The 25,270-nt window shown below is 38.2% G+C and overlaps 1 protein-coding gene and 1 long non-coding RNA gene across 3 annotated transcripts in view; one reads left to right on the forward strand and one right to left on the reverse strand.

Annotated features, from left to right (window-relative positions):
* LOC148222831 (uncharacterized) overlaps positions 1-1,517 on the forward strand; it is a 123,942-nt gene extending 122,425 nt beyond the window's left edge. The window contains exon 9 of the long non-coding RNA XR_015805422.1: positions 1,266-1,517. This is a non-coding gene — a long non-coding RNA (uncharacterized LOC148222831). The remainder of the gene's footprint in view (positions 1-1,265) is intronic.
* The window catches only part of DPYD (dihydropyrimidine dehydrogenase), a 337,856-nt gene that overhangs the window by 72,282 nt on the left and 240,304 nt on the right, over positions 1-25,270 (reverse strand). For both annotated transcript variants that reach the window (XM_014884797.2, XM_088170031.1), the window contains exons 17-18: positions 17,339-17,459; positions 16,354-16,473 (exon numbers count right to left, since the gene is read on the reverse strand). In XM_014884797.2, coding sequence (XP_014740283.2) covers positions 16,354-16,473; positions 17,339-17,459 — 241 coding nt within the window. The remainder of the gene's footprint in view (positions 1-16,353; positions 16,474-17,338; positions 17,460-25,270) is intronic.

Raw genomic sequence — 25,270 nt, forward strand, 5'->3', positions numbered from 1 at the left:
GATGTATTTCCATATTCACATATACATAAAACAGTGGATGACACGTCCCCTGATAAAACCTGTTATTTCAACACTTCAACTGAAAAGTGTTAAAATAAATGGCTCATCACATACAATGTGTTAAAATAAATGTTTATTTCAACACTGTGTGTATCATAGCCATTTATTTCAACACTTCCCATTTCTCAAGACTCACACAACCAAGAGTAGGAGAACTGATAGCTATACCTAAGGTAGCTGAAGCACACAGCCCTACTCTGATTGCCATAGGATGAGTAGGAAGTTACTTGACACTTTTTTTCCTCCCAGCAATAAATGGAAACTACCTACCTTGGCCGTTCATGGGGACCTGCATGTGTCTGTATGCTGGTGGGCTGTGTCATCATTTGGAAACAAGGGCCACACCAGAGTCTTCTGAGACATTTGGGAAGCAGGCTGCTGCTACCAGGGTACAGTTGGGAAAAGAAGCATAGCATGGGGGCTTTTGAGAATTTCACTTTGCTGTTTCTGACTCTGACACAAAAGCATCTGGGCAGATGAAGATTTATGTGATCAAGAGCAAAACCTAGAGCTGTTCATACTGAAGGCTGGATGGGATGTGAGTTTTGCAGGACCAACTATAATCTGATGATCAAATTGTGAGTTAGAGAACATCTGGGTTCTCATTCTACCTGCAGAAAACAGTTTATTGGAGGGATTCTTCAGCTCAAGATGTGCCTTATTAATTTTAATACAGAACCTGATGGGCCTTTGGAGCAGCAATCTTCCAGCTTTAGGTAGTGTCCAAAGTACAAATATAGTCATTGGGGGCTTCCTGGTGGTGCATTTAGGTTAGTGTCAGCAGCTGAACTCGCTCCTACAAGCTAAGTCCAGACATGACACTATAGGCCAGTGTTGGTTAGCATCAATTTCTTTCTCTGTTTTATTTTGGGAGGAAAGCACAAGAAGCTCCCATTTCCTGGTAGCTCCTGCTGGAGCCAGAAGCATTGCCTTTATAGATCTGCCTCTAAGGGACAGAGGCAGGATGAGGATGAAGAAATTTTAATAATGCACAAAACCTCCATAAACCTTGAGTTCTCTCTGAGCAATATTTACCACTAACTTGCCTGTAATGTTTTCTTACAGCTTTCCTCCTTTGAAAAACTTTAAAAGCATGATTAGAGATTGTCTAGGCCCTAGCAAGACAGTGTGGCCTTAAGAAGATAAACACTTGGAGGGACATCCTCTTTTCTTTTTCTTGTACTTTTTCTTCTCTGAAATTGCAGATCTGTTGGCCAGAATGGACAGAGCACAAACCCACAAAACAAGCCAATGAAAGGTCACTGAAGACTCTGCAGCCAGCACACCCTGTCAGAAGACTGTTTTGCACCCAGACAATGAAAAATTGAGACCACAGTTTCATCAGCTCATAAATAAATTCACTGCCTCAAGCCAAGCCATTTCACAGTGCTAGTTACCTATATTCAAACATGTCTCTTCCTGTAAAATTATTTTCCCCTCATGTCACTTTTGTCAGATAAAACAATACAACCATTTTGTAGTAAAATAGTCTACAATGCAATTAAAGTTTTTCAGAAAAGATCCACAATGTTTTCAGCCTTTCATTTTCTTCAGATGTGATTAGTTCCAGAAAGAGCAGGTATCATCACTCCTTTGTAGGCACTGTAGGTTATAAGATTGGTCCTCAGAAGTTGGCAACACATAATAAAAGTGCTTTATTCATAAACATCAATCAGTTTCAAGAATGGCAGTTGCTCAGAGAATGGAAATATTAAGCTAATAACTACTGCAGACATTAAAACACCGTATGACAGATATGTAGAGCTCATTACACAAGAAAGCTTTTTTGTAATTGTGGTTTCATAACTAGGTACGTATGTTTCTAAATGTTTAGTTCCTTACACTTTCGTTTTTTGGGGCACTGCAACAGCTCCCCAGGGCAGTGGTCACAACACCAGCCTGACAGAGTTCAAAAAACATTTGGAAAATACTCTTGGGCACATGATGTGGCTCCTGGGGATAGTGCTATGCAGTATTCCATGAATGAAAAAGACTCCCCCTCCAACAGAGAGGTGATACCTTGGATTTAGTTGAGGCCCTAGATGTGCATAGATGACAATTTAAAATTTTGTGTTCTTTATCTTCTCCTTTATAACCTTCACAATTATAGGAAATTTCATGCCATTTCTTTAGCTGAGAACGTACTGAAAGCTGAGGAGTCAGTGTTGTAATGGAAAGCAAAATAATTGCTTGTCCATGCTGTGTAAACTATTGTGTGGAATAAAGGAAGCCCGAACACTATTTGCAGAGGCCTTTACTAGCTCTGGATATATTACTGAAGGCTGGTAATTAAAACATGGTTATATCAGTCCTGCTTGTGACCAGTCACACAACTCAGTGCTGATTTCAAGAAGAAATTATACACCCATATCATAACTCTGCTTTCTGCATTAATAAAAAATAACAGCATTAATAAGCCTAAATATTCATTTGTTTGATGTATTCAGAGCAACAGAAGGGGGTGCAAGGGAATTTAGTGTATTGCTCTGCCAGATCACTTTAATTATCCAATGAGGGTAGCTCAGAGGGTGAGTAAGGGACTTAATTGATGTACTTACTCATCCCCTCAGCTTCCACTGAAGAAAAATGGTAGCAACACAACTCCTAAACTGCATTTGTTGGTCTTCAGTGATCAAAGTAAAGGCCAATTAACAGAAAGCCAGGGGCCCACAAAGCGTTTGTTGATTTTAAAATACTGATCAGAACACACACTGCTACTGCTAAACACACACCAGCAAAATCTGGCACTTACACATCCTCCCTTCTAGGAGAGGATGTCCAAATGCTAGACAAAAGTGTAATATTTTTATCTCCCAGAATAAAAACACTGCAAGGGGAAGCCGGCTATTGTGTGTAAAGAGAGGAATTCCACCTGAGCAGAAGAGGCAGCAGCTGATCCCCCTGGTCACAAATCCCTCTCCCCTGTCCCAGAATGTCCTCTTACCCTTTTCTCTGAAAATGTTTGTAATTTAAAGGATAATTTTCTAGAAGCATGCTTTGTAAATCAACTCAAGCAGTCTCCTCTCAGAAGTAAATTACATACTAATGTGCCAAGCACCTTATTCCATGTGTTTTCATGGATAAAGTGTTTATGCCCATTCACACCACAGCCTCAAGCATGGAAATACAGGGGTTCACATAAGCATACAGGACTGCAGTTAGCTCTTGCTGTCACCCACAAAGGAATTATTTTTTCCTTCCTTCCTGCTTTTCTCTAACCTAAAAGAAAACATATCTGATTCACTTTGGGAGCAGTATCTTCGAGAAAAACTGTATAGCTTCCATGTTTCTCTTGGTTATGTAGAATTCTTAGGAATTCTGAAGTTTATTTTAGGCTATCAGTGTACATACCAAAATGAAGATATCCCATTTGCATGAGCTATAACTGACATAATACTGTGTATGGAAAACTCGAAGAGGAAGACTCACAAAAGCGTGAAACTCTAACACATCTGTTCAGCACTGAAAAGCCTGCATTTAAGTCCAAAGCACTAGAAAGCCGAGACAAGTGCATTTTTGGAATCAAAACAAATGATGGTAATTTAAGAAAATACTATGAAGCACACAAAGGCTGTACAATGCCATATGTTGCACAATGCATCTGGTAATCAATTTAATGTATATGCCAAGCTTACTAGAAGCCCAAATTGGCTTAAGTTCTTTACTCAGAAATTCAAAAAGTAAACTAAAAGCATTACAAACACGGTGCTCTTACAATTAGTAAAAAAGTGGATTTTTGTTTTACCTACAGAATATACAAAAAAATTAATCTCCTAAATTACCTCCCATAACGAATACATGTCCAAACTTCATATTTGATCAATAGCTTCCATAGACCCACAGTTTTAGGACGTGGTTTGTTCTACAGTTTAAAAGATAAATGTGATTTTAAAATTATTTTATGCTCAATGTTTACTTCTGGCTTGTAGGTTTGAAATCATGTAGGTTTTATGCTGTCATTTGTGATTCTATACACAATACACTACTGAAGATGTCATCAAACACAGATGTATAACCAACCTTGCAAGTACTGTGGTCCTAAATCAAATATGAATCCACAGTTACAGTATTAAAAATACAGCAGAAATCCCTAATTCAAGTGGACAGTATCACCTATAAAGCCAAAATAAATGGTGTAGGATAATAGTTTCCAGACTTGGGTTACAGTGTCAATGTAGAGACTTGAGCTGTGCTAACTCACCAAGCTTGATCTTGCTTGCCAGAGCATGCTTGTCAATATTTAGCTCCCAGGGAGCATGTCATGAATCTTTACAAAAACTAGCATAAATACAAAATACTATAGCAGCTGCTGTGATCCTTTTTCTAACACCGAGATTAAATTGCTGAAATTTGTTCTGAGCTTTTTAAACCAGAAGATGTGTGCCATATACCTACTGTAACAAGAAAGTGAGAAGCAGCATTAAGGGATTGCAATGCTGTTATTAGGGCTTTTAAAATACATAAAAACACCAGATGCTTACATTAACTGATAGGAAGATATTTCAATGCCAAGCTTAAAAATATCACTTTCTCCAGTAAGATCAGACTAGAAAACGGACTGGGATAAAATAACATACAGCTGCGTTTTCAAAAAGAGAAGTCTAAGCTGCACCAGTAAGCCCTGCATCATTTACTTGCCTAACCACTGGAATTTCACCACGAAATGTAGGTGCACGCTGCCTTAGGCATTTGACAGCAGTACATAATATGTAAGGAATATACTAACCTCGGATTTCTGATGCATCAATGGAGTGGGAAAGGAAGGCACCTCTGAGAATGCCTGACTCCTCACAGGGATGAGGGGGAAGCCCAGGAGTCTCCCAGTGAAGTGGCTGATGCTCAGGGGATAACCCTCAGCTGTACTTGGTTAGCACCTCTGCTTCCATCTGCTGTGCTCTCTGAGCTTGGCCTCCCTGGGACAGCCCCGGGGCAGACACAGACACAGAGTGGCAGTGGCACAGCTCAGCAAGGCACTGCAGGTAGCACAGGCAGAAGAGAGCACCACTGCTGCCTGCCTTCTGTGCTAAGCTTTGCCTCAGAGCATCTCATTTATTGCAAACTGAAAGAAATAGCAAAGCACACTAGAGGCAGCCCTGGAAAAGTCTAAGTTTGGAAAAGAGACTAAGAGTGACTTTTTTTTAGGATCCTTTTACACTATCTGACTCCAACAGTAAGGTGGGAATGTCCTCAGAGCTGTAAAATATTAAGCCTGAAAGAAAAGAAAAACAAACACATTGGAAACAGATCTGTGTGCCAGCCCCACACAGAAGGGAACTCTGTACTAAAACTCCCAGCAACAAAATGGAGCAAGACTTCCCTTAATCTGGCAGGGTTTACCTCTTTTCTGGATACATGCCAAGAACTGATCATCTAGAGTGTTTTTATAAACAACAAAGATGCAAACAACCTCTCTGTTATACCAATAAATCAGAATGTACCACATAGTAGACTTTTTCCTACTATTTCTTGAGAAAGTAGGGTGTCACCAGATCTTCCTTGGAATTCTGAATTCTTCAAATCCCACCTTCAGTAAGTTCTGAAGAAACTTCTCCTTTTATATATAATATAAAGAACAGATTCTTATGAGTATTGTTTGGCAGTTTCTTCTCAGCAAGGGCACGAAATTTTTCAGTGCCTAGAATGAGAAGATTTCTCTGAGTACTCACTATTGAAAGCTAAGCAGCTCTTGAGTGGGTATATATCCAAAACCTGGTGAAAACATTGCCAGCTCTGGGGTACTCCAATAGGGGAGCAGCTGACATGGCCTTAGCAGCCGAAGGAGAGTGATAGCTGACAGGAGTAAGACAAGCTCAGCCCTGCCAAAATATGGACTGGAGTAACCATATATTCTTTTGGAAACCAACAGGTCACTCAATAGGGTCATGAAACATTTCTGAACAGACAGACACGACTGTAACACAGTTAGCTGTGTCTTCACTGACATGCCTGCTTGCAAAAACCACGCTGGTCTCTCCTCATTTTGAGCTGCCTGTAATAAAGTCCTTCACAGCATCATCCTTGCCTCGGTGCTGAGTCAGGTGTGGTACCACACATTCCACGGACAGACCTCATGCCATTAAAAACACCCTCTCTATGTTTCTGCAATGGATTTCTCATTCTGAAACAGTGGGACACTGTGCTCAACAGCTCTCCCTCGGCTCTCACTTAACCCAAATAACAGTGGCTCAACCCCTGACTACGAGTGTCTTCTGGGATTTAAAGGGAACTTAGGGAAGATGGTTACACGGTGCATGTTAATAAGAAAGACAATTTCAATTACCCAGTAATACATGAACTGCAAATTGATCATAAATTGGAAAACTGAATTCTTACAGCTGGTTCTCTAAAAGATTTTGTAGGATATGTTTGTATATCCTGTGTGTGAGCAGGACATTTATACAGCTCATTGTATACGATGAGGTGCTTGCATGAAAAGGCACATTAAAATGCAGATTCCCTAGCTGACTACTATATATTAGATGCATTCTTTTGAAAGGTTAAAAAAAACGTTCTGATGGTTGTGAAATACATTTATAAATGCTTCTGGCAATCATTCACTAGGGATGAAGTGATGCCCAGTGAAATACAAACCCAGGATCTACCCAGTTAAACAAATCTGCTCTATTCTGTCTTCTGTATTTTATGTGTGAAGTTGGCATTAGGATTTATTCCTTATTCAAGCAGGATACTAAAAAATACAGAATGTTAGCAGGATTTAGGTGAATAAAGATGTATTCCCTGGGGAGTTCATAATAAATCATAGCTAACCAGTGGTAGAACTTTTCAAGGCTACACAGAAGCAGGACAGCAGCACTAATGAGGTAAGTACATCCTTCTAGGGCTGACTGGTGTAAACCAATGCCTTGGGTTTAAACTTGTTCTAGGGGTAATTTCTTTTTTAAATTTTTTTTCTAAACCCCCGTATCTGATTGTCAAAATGTCTTACAACAGGATTACTCACAGCAAGCACACCTCCATGTTACTGTGAAACCTTCTCTTCAAGACACTTTGTGACCCATTTCTAAAACACATCAATCAAGCACTTTGTAGGTGGTGGAATGGTGAGAGCCTCAACATCCTCACAGAGCTGCATAAGCTGTTGAGGCTACTGGTCCAGAGAGAGGAGCTCGCACACAATAGAGAAGTTTGGGGTGTTTTGTCAGCAGTGGTAGGGAGCAGACAGTAGTCAGTCAGCCTATTCTGCAAGCACAGATGTCCCACAGAGAGAAGGAAGAACAGGAAGAAGTTCCAGGCTAGTAAATTTTAAATAAGAAGTAATTTTTCTAATTATTTTTTAGCTCCTACTTTGATCTATAAATGTGATGCCATTTTTTTTCATAAATGCAAACATGAGAATATGTCCTTCAGAATAAAGACGAGCACTAAAGACAATATATGTCACTTGGTGACTAGAGCAAATTAATATCAAAAAAATGAACATGCTTGAGACAGACCAGGTTAAACTTAGGGGTTTTAACCTCTGGTGATACAATTGTTATTCAGAATTGTTTACAAATTCTACCACATTCATGGTTTGGTTTTGGGGTGTTTTTGAGGGGTGGGGGGAGATTATAATTAGAGCTTCTGCTCTGAGTGACAGGTACAGTTTATAATTTCCACAGAAGGCACTTGTATCATTGATCACTTTTAAGTACCACCTGTACCACAAACCCTGCTGTTGATTCAGGTACAGAATAACAAGTCAGCAGGAAAGATAATTATGGGCCCTGCACGATCAACAACAGGGAGCTTGTAACATCGACATGAAATCACATGAATTGGGACCCTATTTCCTTTGTCAAGTATTTCCTCTGCCTCCTACACTGAAACTCCCTAAACTCTCACAACAAGTATGCAGGTTTTAATCCATCATATACATGCACTGCAACAAAGCTTTGTAGACTTACAAGCCTACTTGAACACTACCACCTGGAACCATCTCTCTGTGCTCCAGTCCGTGACCACGTGCCTACCCACTTCTTCTGGAATGACAGAATGTCACCTGTGCCATCACCTGCACGCTGAGAGAGGAAAGCTTGGCCCAACTCTAATTAGTTCTCTCCAGAGAAAGGTCAGCAGCCAGACCAACCCCTGCAACCAGTACTGGCACAGTACAGGGCACACAGCTCCCTCAGTTTAGACACACTTCTGCAGTCAGTGGAGCCTTTCAGCTGTAGGAAAGGCTGCAGAGTTATACTGCATGCCATCACAGTCTCTAGACCTCATTCAAGCATCATCTTGAAGTGAAAAGAAATTTTGACTTCATCGTGACTATCTGTGGAGAGACGTGAACAAGACTGAGACCTGCTGAGACTTAATGGCAAACAAACCTAGCAGTAGACTTCACCATAGTTTTTCTTGATTTTTATTATTTTAATTAATGTCCATTTGAAAATTTTAATAGTATCTTAATTCCTGTGCTAGAATAAACTGAAAAGTACTTAAATGCTAAGTACTTTCCAAATAAATAATTCATAAGATACTGAAAAGTAGTTAAATTACTTTAAAAATTAATTATAGCAATATTCTTACAACAGAAATATTTCAGTTTTAAACACAATAACCTCCAAAAGACATGACACAAAAATACTCTGAGAGATTTTTGTTGGTGTGTCTTTGCTTAAAATTAGAAGAGGTGACCATAAGAGAAAGACACCTTTTCCCCAGACCTGACAGACACAGAAAGACAATCAGCTCGCGCTGACAAAGTCACCACCACTGGGTTCAATCTTGCTGATATTACCAGAAAAATTTTCTGTTCCTGGCTGACTTACACTTCCTTACAAGGTCATAGTTTACCTGTGGTACATTCACCTATACCCATAAGTGTAATCAGGTTTAAATACAAGCCCCTGCTCCACCAAACTGCTTTAAACTGCTTTGAAACACTGACATATTTTTTTACCTTCTCCATTCATTTCCACTCTTCGTTAATCAGAGTGTGTCTTCAAGATGCTAACTATGAAAGCACTCATTACTTAATCATGTTAATCTAAACCATTATATGAACAGATTTCCCATTTTAGCTACCTGCACCCAGAATAAACCTTCATGTTCTTTCCCCCTGCTCTTTTCCTGCAATCTATACTACAGAGATTTTCTCTTATTTTTCTCATATTATGTCTGAGAAGAATTTAGGATTTTATATTAATTGCTTTCTGACACGTGCTTTGGTTGCCATGAGTAAGACTCGATAGCTTAACAATTTTCTGTTTATTAAAAACCCCAACCAACTGTGAAATGAATTATTTCAACTGTACATATTCTATATGAGCTCTGATATAAACAGTAAATCCAGAGTGTTCAACAGCAGCAGTTTAGAGATTAACCTAATTACAGGCTATTAAACCAGGAGAATGTAGCCAATTGTATTTCTAGCAGCCTGCATGGAACAGGAACAGTTAATGATGATTTGATGTTTCCTAGGACTTTGGAACAAATACTTGGCTTTTAGTCTGAGAGCAATGCTGGACATTCCTGTCTGATGCTTGGGGGATTCAGCCAACTAACAGATACATTTGGTGAAGAATCTCATTCCAGTCATGCCCTCCCTTCCTAATTTCCCTTTTCACTGTTTTGTCGTCTTTGCCTGTTCCTCAGGGAACCGAGTGATTGATAGCCTAATCCAATGACTGTATTACAGCTGCCTCAACTTGGACTCTTTTCCTTATCATTAGCAGTTAGCCTATGGTTAAATTCACAGCTCACTGCTTGGTACAGCCCCTGAGATTTAAGGGTCTGGCCTTTAGAAAATATTTAACATAAAATTGAAATCTTGACATACTGAGAATTCAGTTCTCTGCAAGGCTTCTTTAATTAATCCAATGTACTGTACCATTGTTCTGTATGAGGCTCTGACATGGTGAACTGTTACTGAAGCTCACAGAGATGTGTAGTTCTAAATTAAACACTCACTTACATGTACCTACACTGCATTTGTTTCCCAAGTACATGTGCATGAATGTGAAAATTTAAATCCAATCTCTAACAATAATAAACTACAAACCAATTACACTTAAGGAGTGAAGATTCTTCACTCATTTCAAGATCAGAATGAGCTTTTTTCAAAGTAAGAGGAGGAGAAAACACAGCTTTGATCAAAAGCTCTATGTAAAGACTCCTCCTTCATTCTTTCTCCAGGAGTCATTTAATCTTTTGGTGAATGAAATCAATTATGATCATTTTTAATCAACTACAAATGGCACCTGTTCTAAAAGTGTTTTCTTTGTGGGAATGAAATTGGCTAGAAAATATTAAAAATGGGGGAAAAATGCTTAGTTCTCTGACCTCATCTAGAGAATAATACTTATTTTTAAATAGCTATAGGAAGGATGTAGACCTTGATCTATGCTGTAAACCTTTGCCCTACTTCCAGTCAGTCGATGAGCTGCAAGCCTCTATGAAAATGGCAGCTGAGTCCCAGATGAAAAATTATGCATCTCATAAACTGCTATTCTGCTGAAATGTCAAGCTATGGCAGGGCTGTACCTCAAACTCAGCACTTGGCATTTTCCTTCTGTCTGCTTTGTTGCCATGAAGCAAACATGAACAGTGAGGATTTGTGTAGGGCAGGTAGCAGGCGAGCTCCCTGTCAAAAATCTATTATTAGGGCTCTGATCTCTCCTGCACAGACCAGTGATGGCAGAACACTAAGAGAAATCAGACTGCTGCAAGGACACGACAGAAAACAGAGGACTCTTTGTGAATCCTGACATAATATATGCAAATAAGGGCTTTTAATGGCTGAGCTACATTGAACAGGAATAATAAAACAAAATTAAAATTGTACTATGGCATATATTTGTTTTTCACCCCTTTCCACGCTGTTTTATAAATATATGTTAATGTAAATAGTCTTTAACTCTTGGTAAATATTTATACTAAACAGGAGTGCCTATGCATACATACATTTTGTTTTGTTTCCAATGATGGGCTGCTTTTCATTCATTTCTATTGACCAAAATCCACACTGCACTGTCACTGACAGAACTGTGATGAGTAAAGTGAATGCTCTTGGTTGGTTTTTCCACTTTTCTTTTAATGATATGTCATCGAATTAAAATTAAAAGGCAGCCCTTATTATTATAGCTTCAACTTTTTCCTCTTTCAATATAATTCATACATTTCAGATTAGAATATATGCCTCTGTTTAAAATGTCAATATACATTTTAATTTAATAACTCCTGAAAAGCATTCCCTTAAATGTCACAATTGCTCTTGGACAGTGTTTTTCTGTAAAAACAGACAGCTCCGCTAACTTGAAAAAGTAACTAAAATTAACTGTCTCTGCTGGTTTCCAATAATTACACATTCCTGCATTTAATGACTGAATCCACCACCTAGATATCCTCCTTCTGATATCCCTTGTGGGCAGCTACGAAGTTACAGCACACAGCTTCCTGGATCTCTCTTTTTCTGGAAAACAAGCACATGTACTTGCACATGCTGTACAATAAATTTGTGCAAATAATGCCAAAGTACTACAGCATATAATAAATGGATAAAGCAATAACAGCACACAGACATGAGGTATTTGAACTGCTGCTGTAAAATACTGCAATATTTCTGAAACAAAGCATTAAAAGAATACATAGTGAGTTCACCGTAGAGAGATTTGCTTTCAACCTAAGTTTTTGCTAAGTCCAGTGTACGGTTTTATAAATTTACCCCCTAAGGATTTGGCTTCCAGACAAAAGCAAAGAAACAAACAGATGACAAAGAACAAAAAACCATGGAAATTCGAGCAGAAGCTCTGCTCTATTTTGCCTGCAATAGATATCCCATTGTGCTGCAATGTGATGTGTTTTATAAAACACATCTGGAATATGGAAGCACAGTATGAAAGCTCGTGTAAAAAACTTTTTTTTTTTATTTTAAAATACATTTCAAGGAAAGAAATCTTACAGAAGCCTGCAGCTGCTGACAGTATATTAACATTCATCTGAGAAACCTGCAACTTATTCTGGTGTCTATAAAATACCAGAATAAGCATTTTCAAAATAATTTATACTTATACAAACTAAAACATTTCTTTCAGAGCCAGAGGTCATTATTCCTTTTGAGGATAACAACCCCAACATTAGCCTCTTTCTAATAAACAAATATCTTGCAAATACTCTGCCCATATATAGGGAGAATTAATGATCAAATCTCATATATTCTACATTGTCAAACCTGAAATGCTGCTAGATCCATTCTAAAAGCTTTTTAATGGAAATCAAACTGTCTTTAATGCTGCAAACACATATGACAGTTATACAGCTTGAAAAACTGTATCTTAATTTTAATACTTTTTCTTTCATCATAAGGGTTTATTTCCTTAACCATATTTTGTATGGACTTCATTAGGATAACTATGCTTTTTAAGTAATGGGCAGTTCCTGTAAATTTATTTTAAAAAATGGATGAAGACTGGAGGATCCTCTAAACACAATGTTCTTTCAGATAACAGGGCCACAAAAATCCTCAGGGCTACCATAGCCTTTGGACTCATCTGATGCTGCACAATGCAAACTGGAAATTAATTTTCTTTAGAAAACAATATATCATAAGTAAGGTGAAATTTTTCCTGAAAATATTTTTTTTTGTCACCAGGATAGAGGTAAAAGAAGAAGAAAAACCTGAGATATTTTATAATGCTCAATATTCATAGGGTAAACTTGGAATCCAGGGGGCCCAGCTATGACCTGGGCTGACACCTGGGATTAAACCTGGCTCTCCCAAGTCAGGCTCATGGGCAGGTCAGCAGGCTGTGCTAGTATGAGTGTACCCTGTGAGAGCTGTTTCACTTTGTATTAATAATTCAATATTCACAGGGAAGTGGAGAAGAGAGAGACTAATCCTACAGTCTAGTAGTCAAACATCCACCTGGGATACTGGGATCCCTCCCTGTCAAAACCACCCAAGAAACAGAAGGGTAGGAAGGAGGAGACATTGATGCCTCTTGCAGCTTAGTGATTTTCAGCTGACCAAATTAGATCAAAACAGGAAGGTCACTGCCCAAGCACTGGCTCACAAGAAAACACTGACTGTGACAACTCAAAACTAAATGGGGGTTTCAAAGTAATCCCAGTAAGTCTCTCCTTCTTTGAAAAATAATAATAAAAAAAAAGTTTAAAAAAACACAGAGACAAAAGTCTGTTCTCAAAACATCTCAGGATTTGTCAATGATGTAAACTTTTTTCTTACGATTTTTGTGTATATTATATAAATCATAGGAAACTATATATACACCTATCATTTAGTAATTTAAGAGGAACTATAAAAAAATTCCTGCTTCAATGTCTCTCCTTTAGAAAAATGAAGAATGAACCTCCTGTGTGCAGCTGCTTTTGCATGAGGCAGACAAGAAGAGAAGGGATGAAGAGGCCAAGGGGAAATTTTATGTGGAAAATATTTTTTCAGTACATGGCCACGTATGAGGACATTTTTGAACACTGGAGGACAGGGAGGTCTGTCAGTCAAAATGTTGGGCACTGCTGGGCCAGGGCACCAACACATCTTTGTTATTTGCTGTTTGTTGGGACCTTTCATCAAACTCAGAGGAGGGAGCTGTCACCCACCTGGAGAAGGCAACCTGCACTACACTAACAAACTGTGGACACAGTGAATTTATAAATGCCTGGAGAACACTGGTTCTCCCATGATCTGGTCACTGCAGGGCCAGCAGACAGACACAGGGGCTGGACAGTGCTGAGGGTCACCAGTGTTGAGTCAAGGTGCATTTCAGACCTCAGCAGCACACCTAAGGGATCCTGTGCTGGGGCTGGGGCCAGCTCCCACCTCACCCACGCTCACACAGCACCGTGACAGTGGCACCCTAAAGGACAGGAACTCCTGCCTCACTCACTGTACCTCTGGCCATGTGAGCATCACTGCCAGTCCAGGATCTATGCACATGGAAAAGTCCAGAAAGCCTGATCCAGCTTGGCTGTGTGCTGTACCTGCCCGAGGTTTGTGCACGACAGAACAACAATGAACCAGCTGTGCTTTGGGAAAACACGCTGAAAATGAACCAGACTTACTGCTTCTATAATAGTGCTGTCTTTCACTTCAAAAATTAATCCTCTCTTGAGAGGAATTATTTGGAAAAAACAGCAAAACCTTACTGACTCTATCAGATAATAAAATAAAACAAATTTACACACATCAAAATAGAAACCCAATATGTTATGCTGTGAAGTGACTTTCATGCCAAGACCACAGAGCACTTCCCACCAAGCCTGTAGGCATGTAAGTGGTGTTCCTGCCATTCCACAGACAGGAGAAATAGAGCACAGAAAGGTCAAGTGTCTGGCTGCAGGCCACACGTCTCCACTGTGGCACAGCAGAGTATGGCACACAACAGAAGTATGGCCACCCTGCCCTTGCTCTGACAAGATGACACGCTCTCCCACCTTTTGTCTTCTTGTAAGCATGCTAGCTCTCCTGATTTAAAATTGCTTTCCTGCTTTTGGGAATTTGTATAATGTTATACCTGACCACTGAGCAGAAAGTATTGCAACATGCTGCTGAGCTATTGACTTTATTGGCTCCATGTCTTTTTTTCATGTTGTTGGGGGATTGGGACCCAGTGATGACTCTTTCCAAACATAATAAATTGACAGCACTTCCAGTACTTTAAATATTTTTTTAAATAAGCAGATTTGTGTCATAGGTAATGGTGTATCCTAAAATGTCATTTTCTCTCCCCTCTGATACTTATAAAACTTCAGGAAAAAAAAAGTATACTTAGACCCACACCCTTCATATATAAAGAAAATAAAGAATGAACTTGTCCTCGGGTTCATTTAGTATCATAAACCACAGAAGTGCTGGTACATCCTCACTGCTGGGCATGCAGGTACCACTGTAATTTACACTACATGCATGTTTCAAATTTGTGACATAGACACACTTTTCATAATGCAGCCATTTTATAGATTTTATCAGGCAGAATTATGGTAGGAAGGAATATTCACAAATTGCAGCTTAAATGAGAAAATGTGAATGGTGTTACTTATATAAAATACTACTGCAATAGTTCTTTTATTAATTTTTAATGTACAGCACCACTGTGACCTCCTTTATTCTTTTCCTGTCAACATGGCAGACTAGAGAAATTGAAATGGGCTGTAGCTGTTCTCTTCTTGTTCCCCTCTTCCTCCCATTTTGCATAATATTAAAATATAACATCTTATTGGACTGTTACTGTGAAACCATTATGTGATAGGCATAATGATTTTTTCTGATTGTTATCACTTTCTTACTTTTCAGCATTCTCTAAAAAATTCCGAATTCTATGTAGTTATCTAAGGCAATAACACAATTTGCCACTGAACACACTGATCTGAATTAAAGTTTGTTTAAAAGCCATTTTTAGCTACATTTCCTATGGTTCTCTAAGGATACCACCAGTCACATAAAATAAAGCATATTTTTGCCTGTCTGGTCTTCTCTGATTACATTTTCAGGGTGAGGTAGGAGGTGGGTCCAATAGAATAACGTTTGACTCAATCGGGAGGATGCTATTACTTCTTTTATGTATATTTACTGCTCCCTGTATCACCAAGGAGACTAATCTCCATACCAGCGAAGCCAAGAAGCTCACAGCATTGTCTTTGCAGGGCCAAGTTTGTGTTGTCACAGCAACAGAGTTCACAGGGTCAATAGATTTACACATTAGTGTGCACTGGCACTGAACTGGAGTGTAAAAGTTTTGCAGCTGGTTTGAAAATTAAACTGTGAAGCACGACTTGAAAATATGGGCTACACAAGGTATTCTTGTATATCCTGAGAAATAGGCTACAAAAATATGCATATATTTGCCTAATACTGTCTATCATTTTTACCACTGTGGGAAGAGGAGGAAGTAACCTCTCTGGAAAGGTGCACTTAGTGGGAAGGAGGGAGGAAGGCTGGAGATTGGGCTATGAAACATACACTGCATTTGGATTGTTGATATTTCCCCCTGCGATGCCCTTTCATTAGCCTCTGTCTAACGTGGGGCCTGACAATTGTGACAGGATGAAAAATTTGAGGAAAAGCGAGGGTCACGAGGGAAGAGATTTCCTTCCCTCTCCAGTGACCCTATCACAGTATTCTGATGCAGTGCTTTACCATTAAGGAAAGGGCAACCCAAGAGCCTTCACACTTAATCTGTTCCATCTGTCATGACTTAGAAACATTGACCAGCAGTGAGCTTTAAGGACTCGCTGTGACTGCAGACATGATATTCTAGCCCACTACAAGGACCTCCTGATGTTTTGAAAGCCTCCAAGGAAGTACCATGCATCAAAAAGGGCAACACCTACCTGACATGCCACCATATGTGGTCCTCAGCCCTCGACCAACTGCTGGCCAAGGTGTGCTGTCTGCTTTCAGTCCCATCAGTCCTGACACAGTGTTGGTGGCTGTAACACCATCTGCGCCACCTGTGAAAGAAAAGGTCAGTCCCTTTTTGTTAAATCATGTGTGTAAGAACAAGAGAGGATAAAATGCAAAAGAAAACCTGTGAAACTCTGAAATAACTAGGAATTCAAATAAACAGCTGGAGAGCAAAAGCAGCAAACTGCAAGATGATGCACAGAGAGGTCCTTATGACCAATCCTGGGCTAATAAATTTAGCACAGGCTTCAAGGCAGGCTGCATCAGCTGAAAGAGCTGTAAGGGCTATAAGACAGCATGTGGAAATGTGGGGGCTGACAGGAGATCTCTGCCCTTCAGCTGTGTGGGACAGAATCTGCTACAGCAGCTGTTTAACACCTGAAGGTACCCCAAAACAGTGGCCACCTCCTCCAAGCTTCTGTGCAGCAAGACAAAAGAAGCAATGTGACAAAGAAACAATTACCATGGTTCCAAATGATGGATTAATACACCTACTTGCAAACTTATTTGCTGCCACATTGTACTTTAAGCTCTAAGGAAAAAAATATATATACCTTCAAGTAGTGTATTTTTGTTTTCTGAGAACACACACATAATTTTCTCTACTAAACATAGGAATAGGGGGATTTACAGTGGTATGGTAAACATAAATATTACAGAAATAAGAGTGTGCAGGGAAACGCTATACAATTTATTGTTAACAGTCTAACATGGTTCTCTTCATATATTGTTCTATTCTAGATGCATGAATTAAATTAGGAAACCTTTGATCACTGTGCTTATCCCAAATACCTAAGACCTAAATATTTTCATATGAGTTTCTGTTGTTCTTTGTTATTCCAGCAACGTTCCTATCTTACCCCATGCAGCAAATTAGTAAATCTGCACAACTTGTGTGCTGGAGTCACTCACCTTCCTGTGCAGCCATTGCAATTTTCACAATATCAGTGACATTTGGGGTCAGTTTGGCAAAGAAAGGAATGTGAACAGCTTGTCTAACCCAGCGACAGATGTTCCGTACCAGCTCTGGATCCTGTTCAAATAGGCCAGATAAATATAGAACATAATTAAAAGTAATACGAGAAAAAGGTATATTAAGGAAATAGAAAACTTTGCTCTAAGTGGCTATGCTGTAATTTTGTGAAATTGCACATCAGAACCGAACAACATCTCATTAGTTAACTTAGTTCAGACACACCAAGTAACTGCAAATCCACTACAGAAAGGTTAGTCCGTGAAAAAAAAGGAAATAATTTCTTTTTCCAGAAGACAAAGATATCACAAAATATTCCCTTCCCAGAGAGAGGAAAATACCATTTTGGATGACAGAGACTATTTCACCCATTTATTTAGAAAATTACTTTCCAGTTTTAATGACTCACTCTATGTAAGGTACATTAAAAACTAGCAGTATCCTATAAAATAATGTGAACCTGAAGCATTGTCTGATTATACCTTGATCAGAACAAGGATGAATCGAGGTTGCAGGGCTATCAGAATGCAATTCAGCATTTCTGAGCTCTGAGAATATCTTGGGATGGCCATAGTGTAAATGAAAGATCAAAATCTTCTCTGTTAAAGCCAGAAATCGAAATCTTCAAGTGTTGGCTTTTCCTGATTCCCAGTCATTTACTTCTCTTATGGAATACATCTAATGTAGACAGTAATCAACTACCCTTGCCACTGAGGACAGGTCAGTGGAACTAACACCAGCATCTGGCACATACAAGGTTTCTTGTTCAATGTAACTCTTGTTTTATTTTTCTGTGGGCAATTCAAAATGCTTTTCAACAAGTACCTTAAAATTTGCAATACTGATGCATGTAGAACATGGTGCATGTTCTGGTTAAAAATTGCATGGTGCCATTACAAGATTTAGCACAGGTATTACCTGTGGGTAGGGTAATCGGTACTGGAGCAATTATTTACATTTACTAAGTCTTTATCACTCTCTTGGATAATTAAATCTGTCATATATGAATAATCTTCTCCCATTTGGATATTGTAAAAACTCAGAAAGCTGCATTGCTATGTATTAACTGAGAACAGGAGGAGACTAAATGAAATTTAATTTAAAACAATCCAGTAGACACTGAGGTTGTCAGTCTAGTGAACACACAGGAAATATCCCCTTGTTGTTTTTCCTTTTTACACCAATGGGTAAATACAAACAAAACCCCCACAGGCTGTGTTCCTAGAAAGTACACAGTGCTTGACATGAATAGTAAAATCCCAAGACTGAGCTCTGGCACCCCAATAAAAACAGTGATCTCCCGCCCATGCAGCTGCCATGAAATATGCATGAAACGCCGCACCGGCACCATGAAAGTAGTTGCAGCTTTGACTTTCATTCCTGTTTTGAATTTCCTTGAGGCCCAATGCAGAAATGAGAGATCCTCTAGAAGACATGAATTGTATATCCTTTATGTTAATTCTTCTCCTTAGAAATCCTTGTGATAATGCTCAGGATGTTGGCACCACATAACTCATTATGCTGACTTCGATGTGCTTATATTGCTGCCATAAAAATTCTTACTCCAACACTCTAATGCCTTAAAATATACAATTATTTTAAACCGCATTGAATAACTTCTTGGGAGATGTCTTTCATAAAGCCCAGTTTTCATCCTACCTAAGACAGTTTAACTAGTTTGTCTTTCATTATAAACAATAATTGTTTGGGTTTTTTTCCTTTGAAAATAAGTAAAGATCTTTATTTTCAATCAGCTGTACTTCACATGCACCAAAATTAATGCAATTAATGCAGTGGAACGGTCTTCTATTCCTCATGCTAGTAAACAGTTTCAATATCTGATTGCTCTGCACGTGATTAGAAAAAGCCCTTTCGAAAGGCTCACTTGTATCAGCCTTGGGAAATTGCCTATTTTTGGTCCCCATAAAATCACAGGTAAAATAATAGGAAAATAATTTGAAAATTCAAGTGGAGTAGGTAGAATCTTTCATCCTATTTCACGTCATATTCCAGGGGGAAAAAAAGGAATGTTTCGTGAGTAAACACTGAAAAAATGAAACAAAAGTTAAAACAATGCTTTGTTGCAGTGAGACAGTTATTGATAGAAATTGGAAGGATTCCCATTCTATTTGTCAATTCTGAACTGAAACAGGTATTTCTGAAGGCTTTTTTTCCCACATTATGTTTTATCCAATTAATTTGCACAATAAATAAATCTCATATGAAGATAACGCTGGCTAACTTTAAAAAATGTCCTTCAAAAATTGTCACACCCCAAAGCTGCATGCACGGGATGTATCTCACTGCTTCCCTTGACAGTGTGAGTCCTACAGTGGAGTTGTGCTGGAACATCCCAATGATCCGTTCTTCCTCCTCCTCCTCTCCTCGTTCTGCCTCCTGCTCAGGCTCCTGCTGGTGCAGCAGTGACCACCAGAGCCACCTCAGCCCACCCTCCCTCCCCTGCCAGCAGTGACCCTGGGAGTGCCCACGGCCACAGCCTGAGCATCCCAGCTGCCAGAGGGATTTCTGTCATGAAGTCACTGCCTGAGAACACCAGAGCTTCTGTGCTCTGCAGACAACTAATGTTTTCACAAAGGGGAATAATATCCTCACTGGTTTTTTAACTCACGTTTTTCTACTTTAGATCACTGAGAGAAGTTTTTTGTTAATTTATAAATGTCGTAATTCCCTACTATATTTGCACTAAGGACTTAGAAAAATGCATTCTCAGCAATCAGATGGCTGAAATCAGAAGATATTGATGTCACTGGACAGAAAACTTTCATAGGAAATGAATAAACTACATTTGTATAACCTGTGGGAAGTTCCCTGGCTGGTGCACAACCTCTCCATAGAAGCTTGCTCACCTTTAGACTAAGACCAATTTGCAGAGGTCACACAAAAACACAATTTTGAGAAACACTAAATTAGAAATAGAGATTTTGCTTCTAAATGCAATCATTGACTAAAGAAATGCAGCTCAAACCTTCATATTGCTGAGAATATTGATTTGCCCCATTCAGCAAAGTTCTAAACTCAGGCACAAACTTAGCAAAGTGAGTAGCATGATACCAAAACTAGTTTTGAAGAGTTATGTACAGGCTTCATTTTGCCTAATTCATTTGACTGATTGAGGACCTCCCACCTACTTGCATTTCAGAAAGACTGGCCCCAATTCACAAATTGCTTTTTCCAATTCTTTCTTGGATTTATAGAGCATTCAAGGATGAGCATGTAACTTGTGAAAGAATGAATCTTGATGTCTGTAAATCACATTATAAAACATACTGTCAATGCTAATACAACATAAATATCTTTTTTCACCCCAATCTAAGTTTATGAAAGTGCCTGCAGCTTTTATTATTGATAAAGTGGTTGATGAAGCCTGCATAGTCAAGAAATATTTTCTAAAAGGCTTGATATGTAAAATGTTACTAGCTGTAAAAACAGTTGGGCATTTGTATTCACAAAACCAACAATATTAACTAAATATTATATTATTCAGCTTAATTTAGTAGAAGATTGTACTGCTTTTGGTTCAGAGTCTACCACGTTGCTAAAAATTACCTTCTTCCATTACACATAACTGGATTTGTTAGTTCTCTCATTAATAATAATAGAGTGTGATTGTAACACAATGTGTAGCATAATTTTGCACTGTGTGTCAATCCAGAAGAATGAGCAAATAAATGCTTCAATGGACTGTGACATCCATTGCCAGCACACTTTGTTTATCTGATGTATTTAATTTTTTTTAAAACAAACCCCATTTAAATAAAAGCTAGGTAAAATGATCATTGGCTAAAACATAATATTGATTCATGCACTGTACCTAAAAAAATCTGTTGGTAATTTAATACTATATAAAGTCTCTTTTGGTATAAGCTGTACATCAGCGTGTCTTCTGTCTTCCTGTTAATCAAATAATGCTTGTTTATTCCAAAGGCACAGGAGATTTGAATGTTACAGGGGTTGTCTTTTTACTTCCCTAAGCAACAGTACAGAATCATTTTTCCTGAATATTCATTATAGCCTTGGGCTAGATGAAGCTTTTAATCCTAACTACTCATTGCCAATGGGTAGATATACTAGAGGAAAAACAACTATTCACCTTTTTTTTCTAAATGATCACATGATAAGCTTAACTACAACCATAACTATGAGTATAAGTCCTCAGAAATTAAAGCAGCAAGTTGTCTACTGATTGAATTTGGCATCAGTAATGAGATGAATCCCCTGTCCTATCACCCCCAAGGCAGATACATCCTGCATGTTTAAAAAGCAGCGTGAAAATGCTGTGCACAGAGTAGGTCACCTCTTCTTGTGGTTCATGGAGAGAAAAAAAACATGATGAGATTACCACAGAAATGTCTGGCTGCAGATTTTTGGAAATTTTTATTGTGACCTATTTTCAGTGTTCTTTCAGGGCCCTCATTTTTACACTATCCTGTTACTGCACAATCTTTACACTGCATTCAGAACACCTCTCTGAGGCAGAGAATTACAATCATACCTGTTCAATAAATGGAGAGAGGAGAGTCAGATAGCCTGAGGTGCACCTCCTACAACTCACCTTGCTTTGGTGCCCAGTTCCACAAAAGTCATTTGTGTAAGGACTTGAAAAGGTTTGTCTGCAGAAAACTGCACTTGATTGTCTGGTTTACCTTAAACCATGAGATACTTTATGCATTAACAACAGAAATATTTTTAATACTTGGAGTTAAATAGAATTTCAGAGGATTTGAATTATGCAAAAGATAGAATTACAACTACTTTAGGATAACAAATGTGTTTGTTAACTATGCAGCACTCCTTGGGAAGCACGTGTGTGAGTGCACATACATATACATGTGTGCATATATAGAGAGAGAATACAAATAGCAGTCTGAAAGACGTCATAAAAAAAAATCAAACCTGTTCAGAATTTTCCCCAAGAACTTTAGAAAGATTGACACTGAGTAGAGCACATCAGTTGATCTTATCTAATTAGTACTACAGAAAATGGACCATATCTTGCAATCTTCAGGCTGTCCCTAAACAATGGTGGCAGTTCTGTCTCACTAAGTACAGGACAAGGACTTGTGCAGTAGTGGAAAGAATGAAAATGCAACCTTTCTCAGACAAAACCCTGACTTTACATATGTACGTGTATTTTACTATTTATCCTTTACACAGCTATCTCTTCTCCTTCCTCCTATGAGAGGCTCAACATTGTCTTCATAAAGCTGTCTCTAAACCTACACAAAATTTCCACAGTACCTAAATACAGAATTACAGTCAATCACTATAGCAAGAATCTCATGGCTAATTTTACTACCTTCTTATTATCCTAGAAAGGAGCAGTTTAGGTTGTGCATCTGCCCCATTTCAAACTTAATTAGAGCTAACAATTTGTTTAAAGCCTGTCAAAATAAGGGAAGGATTTCCCAGGATAGAAGATGAATAACTCTCCGCTTCTCATCTGGAGTAAAAAATTCTTCCTCATTTCTCAGGAAATTTGACAGCTTTTGGTCAACATCTATTGACCGCAGCTGTCAAAAAGAAAGAAATGAAGCAGTTTAACCTAAGGCAGGAATAGCAGTTTTCACAGTTGTACGTGAAGCTATCTATATATATTAGGAAAAATTAAAAAAACTGGCCAAAATTACATCAGAGGCTTTGGGTTAGCCTGGTCAGCTCCACAAAAATGTGGCTGCTGGTTGAGAGCTTACATCCCTCCAGCAAGAATCCATGATGTGATGTGATGTGAAACCAATGCTATACAATAAACTTTTAGAGATAATGACAGAATTCAGGACTCTTTCCCAGTCAATACTGTATTGCTTTTTTGGCATAAGATGCAAAGTGTACTAGTTTAGCCAAATTAAAAAAAAACAAACAACTCCTTAAAATTCAAAATCTCATTAAATATCTTCTATAAAATGGTACAGGAAAATCCCATTCTGGATAAAAATTCAAAATATCCAAACATGAATAATTTCATATTTTGTTCTAGGAGAATAAAAATGTTTCATCCCACTTAAGACTTCAGCTTTTATTAATTAAGTTGCACTTTGAAAGGAGGTCTTTTCAATGTGAAGGGAGATTTTAGAGGTGGGGTTTTTGGAAGCATTTCTAAAAGATCAGAGATTGAGATGAGAAAAATTAAGCAAATTCCACATAGTTACCATTTAACTAAACTACCATAGCAACAATGTGCATTGTGACTATTGTTCACGGATTTAATTCAAGGACATACTTATTTTCTACTCTCTTACACAATTTAAAATGCTCCTTTCTTTAAAAAAGTCTTTTGAAATAAGTCTACTGGGTAAATGAAGACATTTATGTTGTTTTTATATAGCAAAACGTTCTCTTTATAATTTGAACAAAAACTGTAATATTTTTAAACTGAAAAGATATCATATGACTTTTATAACTAAGCATGCCCTACTAGTGAAACAAGCACATTTTTGCTTACAAAATACTGCATATTAAGATGTAGAAGTATAGCTTGGAAAATTCCCATTCATTTTTGCAGACTACATTCGTTTTTTGGTTATAGACTTATCAATTAGGCAAAAACATTATCACTTCAAGACCATGTAAAGACTATATTTTTATCTTTAAATTTAATGAAAAAAAACAACCTTACAGAGAGTAATTACTCCCAATTCATAGATGTTTTTGCCAAAGTAAAAATCTCAGTGAGAACTGAGAGACCTGACTGATCTTTCTTTTTCCTGTGGTAAGTTATAAGAACTAAAAAACTCCTGTCACCCAGCTCCATTCCTAGACGTTTGGACTTTATTAATTTAAAATAAAACTGCAAGCAAGGTGTCAAAATTTTATCAGCTGCTCCTTCAGATCTGTCACTGCAAGTTCTACTCAGGGGAGCCTAATTGAGATTCTCCTTTTCTTCCAGTGATACCAATGTGTCACTGGGCTAAATCAAGTCACTCTGGATTAGGTCCAGGTTTTGGTCATGGCTGAACTGAGAGTCATAACTCTGAGACCCTGTTCTCTGCTGAGGGAGGTAACAGTAGGCATTCAGAAAAGCCAAAAAGAGAATGGGGCTCCTACTTCCCAAAGGAAGGCTCTTCTCAGACCACTTTGAAAAATTGAAAGAACTGGTGTAAATTAAAAAAAATAAACTTTAAATATAAAAGCATATATCAAAATAAACCTTAAAAGACACATAAAGGGTTTCCACATAATCAGAGTTTCAATAATTTTTCATTTTTAGCAGATCCCTTTCTCCCTTTTCTTTCTTACTCTCCTTCAGTATCACAACAACTATTCCTCCCTACGCTAGCTCTTTAATTAGAACCTTTGAAAGATATTAAAAGCACAAGAAAAATAACCTTTGATTGCCTCACTTTACTAAAAAAATTGGAAAAGTAACTTGTTAAAATGTTTCTTATTCTATTAGTAGTATTCTACTGGAGCTGCACAAACAAATGATGCTTAACATATGTCAAAAACCACACAAAAATAAGCCAAACAAAAACAACCCACTTTAATGGGTTTTCACGTATCTAATCTAAAAGCTGCCCATTTTAACATAGGTCAGCATCCAAACTCAAGAATGCATTTATCAAAGTGCTATGTGGGAGATCCTCTTTGGGCATCTTATTAGCAGCATGGCACTCCTACATTCCTTCTGTGATAGTGCTGCACCTCATGACTGAAAAGCCGCGTGCAGACAAGGTCAAAAATGAGCTGGAGATTTTTGATTGACCTGTACATAAAAGTAAAAAACATGTATTTGTATTGGGAGTAAGAACAAAAATTAGAGGGATGTCAAAATCAAGCACAACTGAGATTTGAAAGGTTGGTTGCTGCCTTTAGTCAGCTTTGTAATTACTCCTTTTTCAGATTATAGAAAAGCT

This window comes from Sturnus vulgaris, chromosome 9 (assembly GCF_052056855.1).
Source record: "Sturnus vulgaris isolate bStuVul1 chromosome 9, bStuVul1.hap1, whole genome shotgun sequence".
Taxonomy (NCBI): domain Eukaryota; kingdom Metazoa; phylum Chordata; class Aves; order Passeriformes; family Sturnidae; genus Sturnus; species Sturnus vulgaris.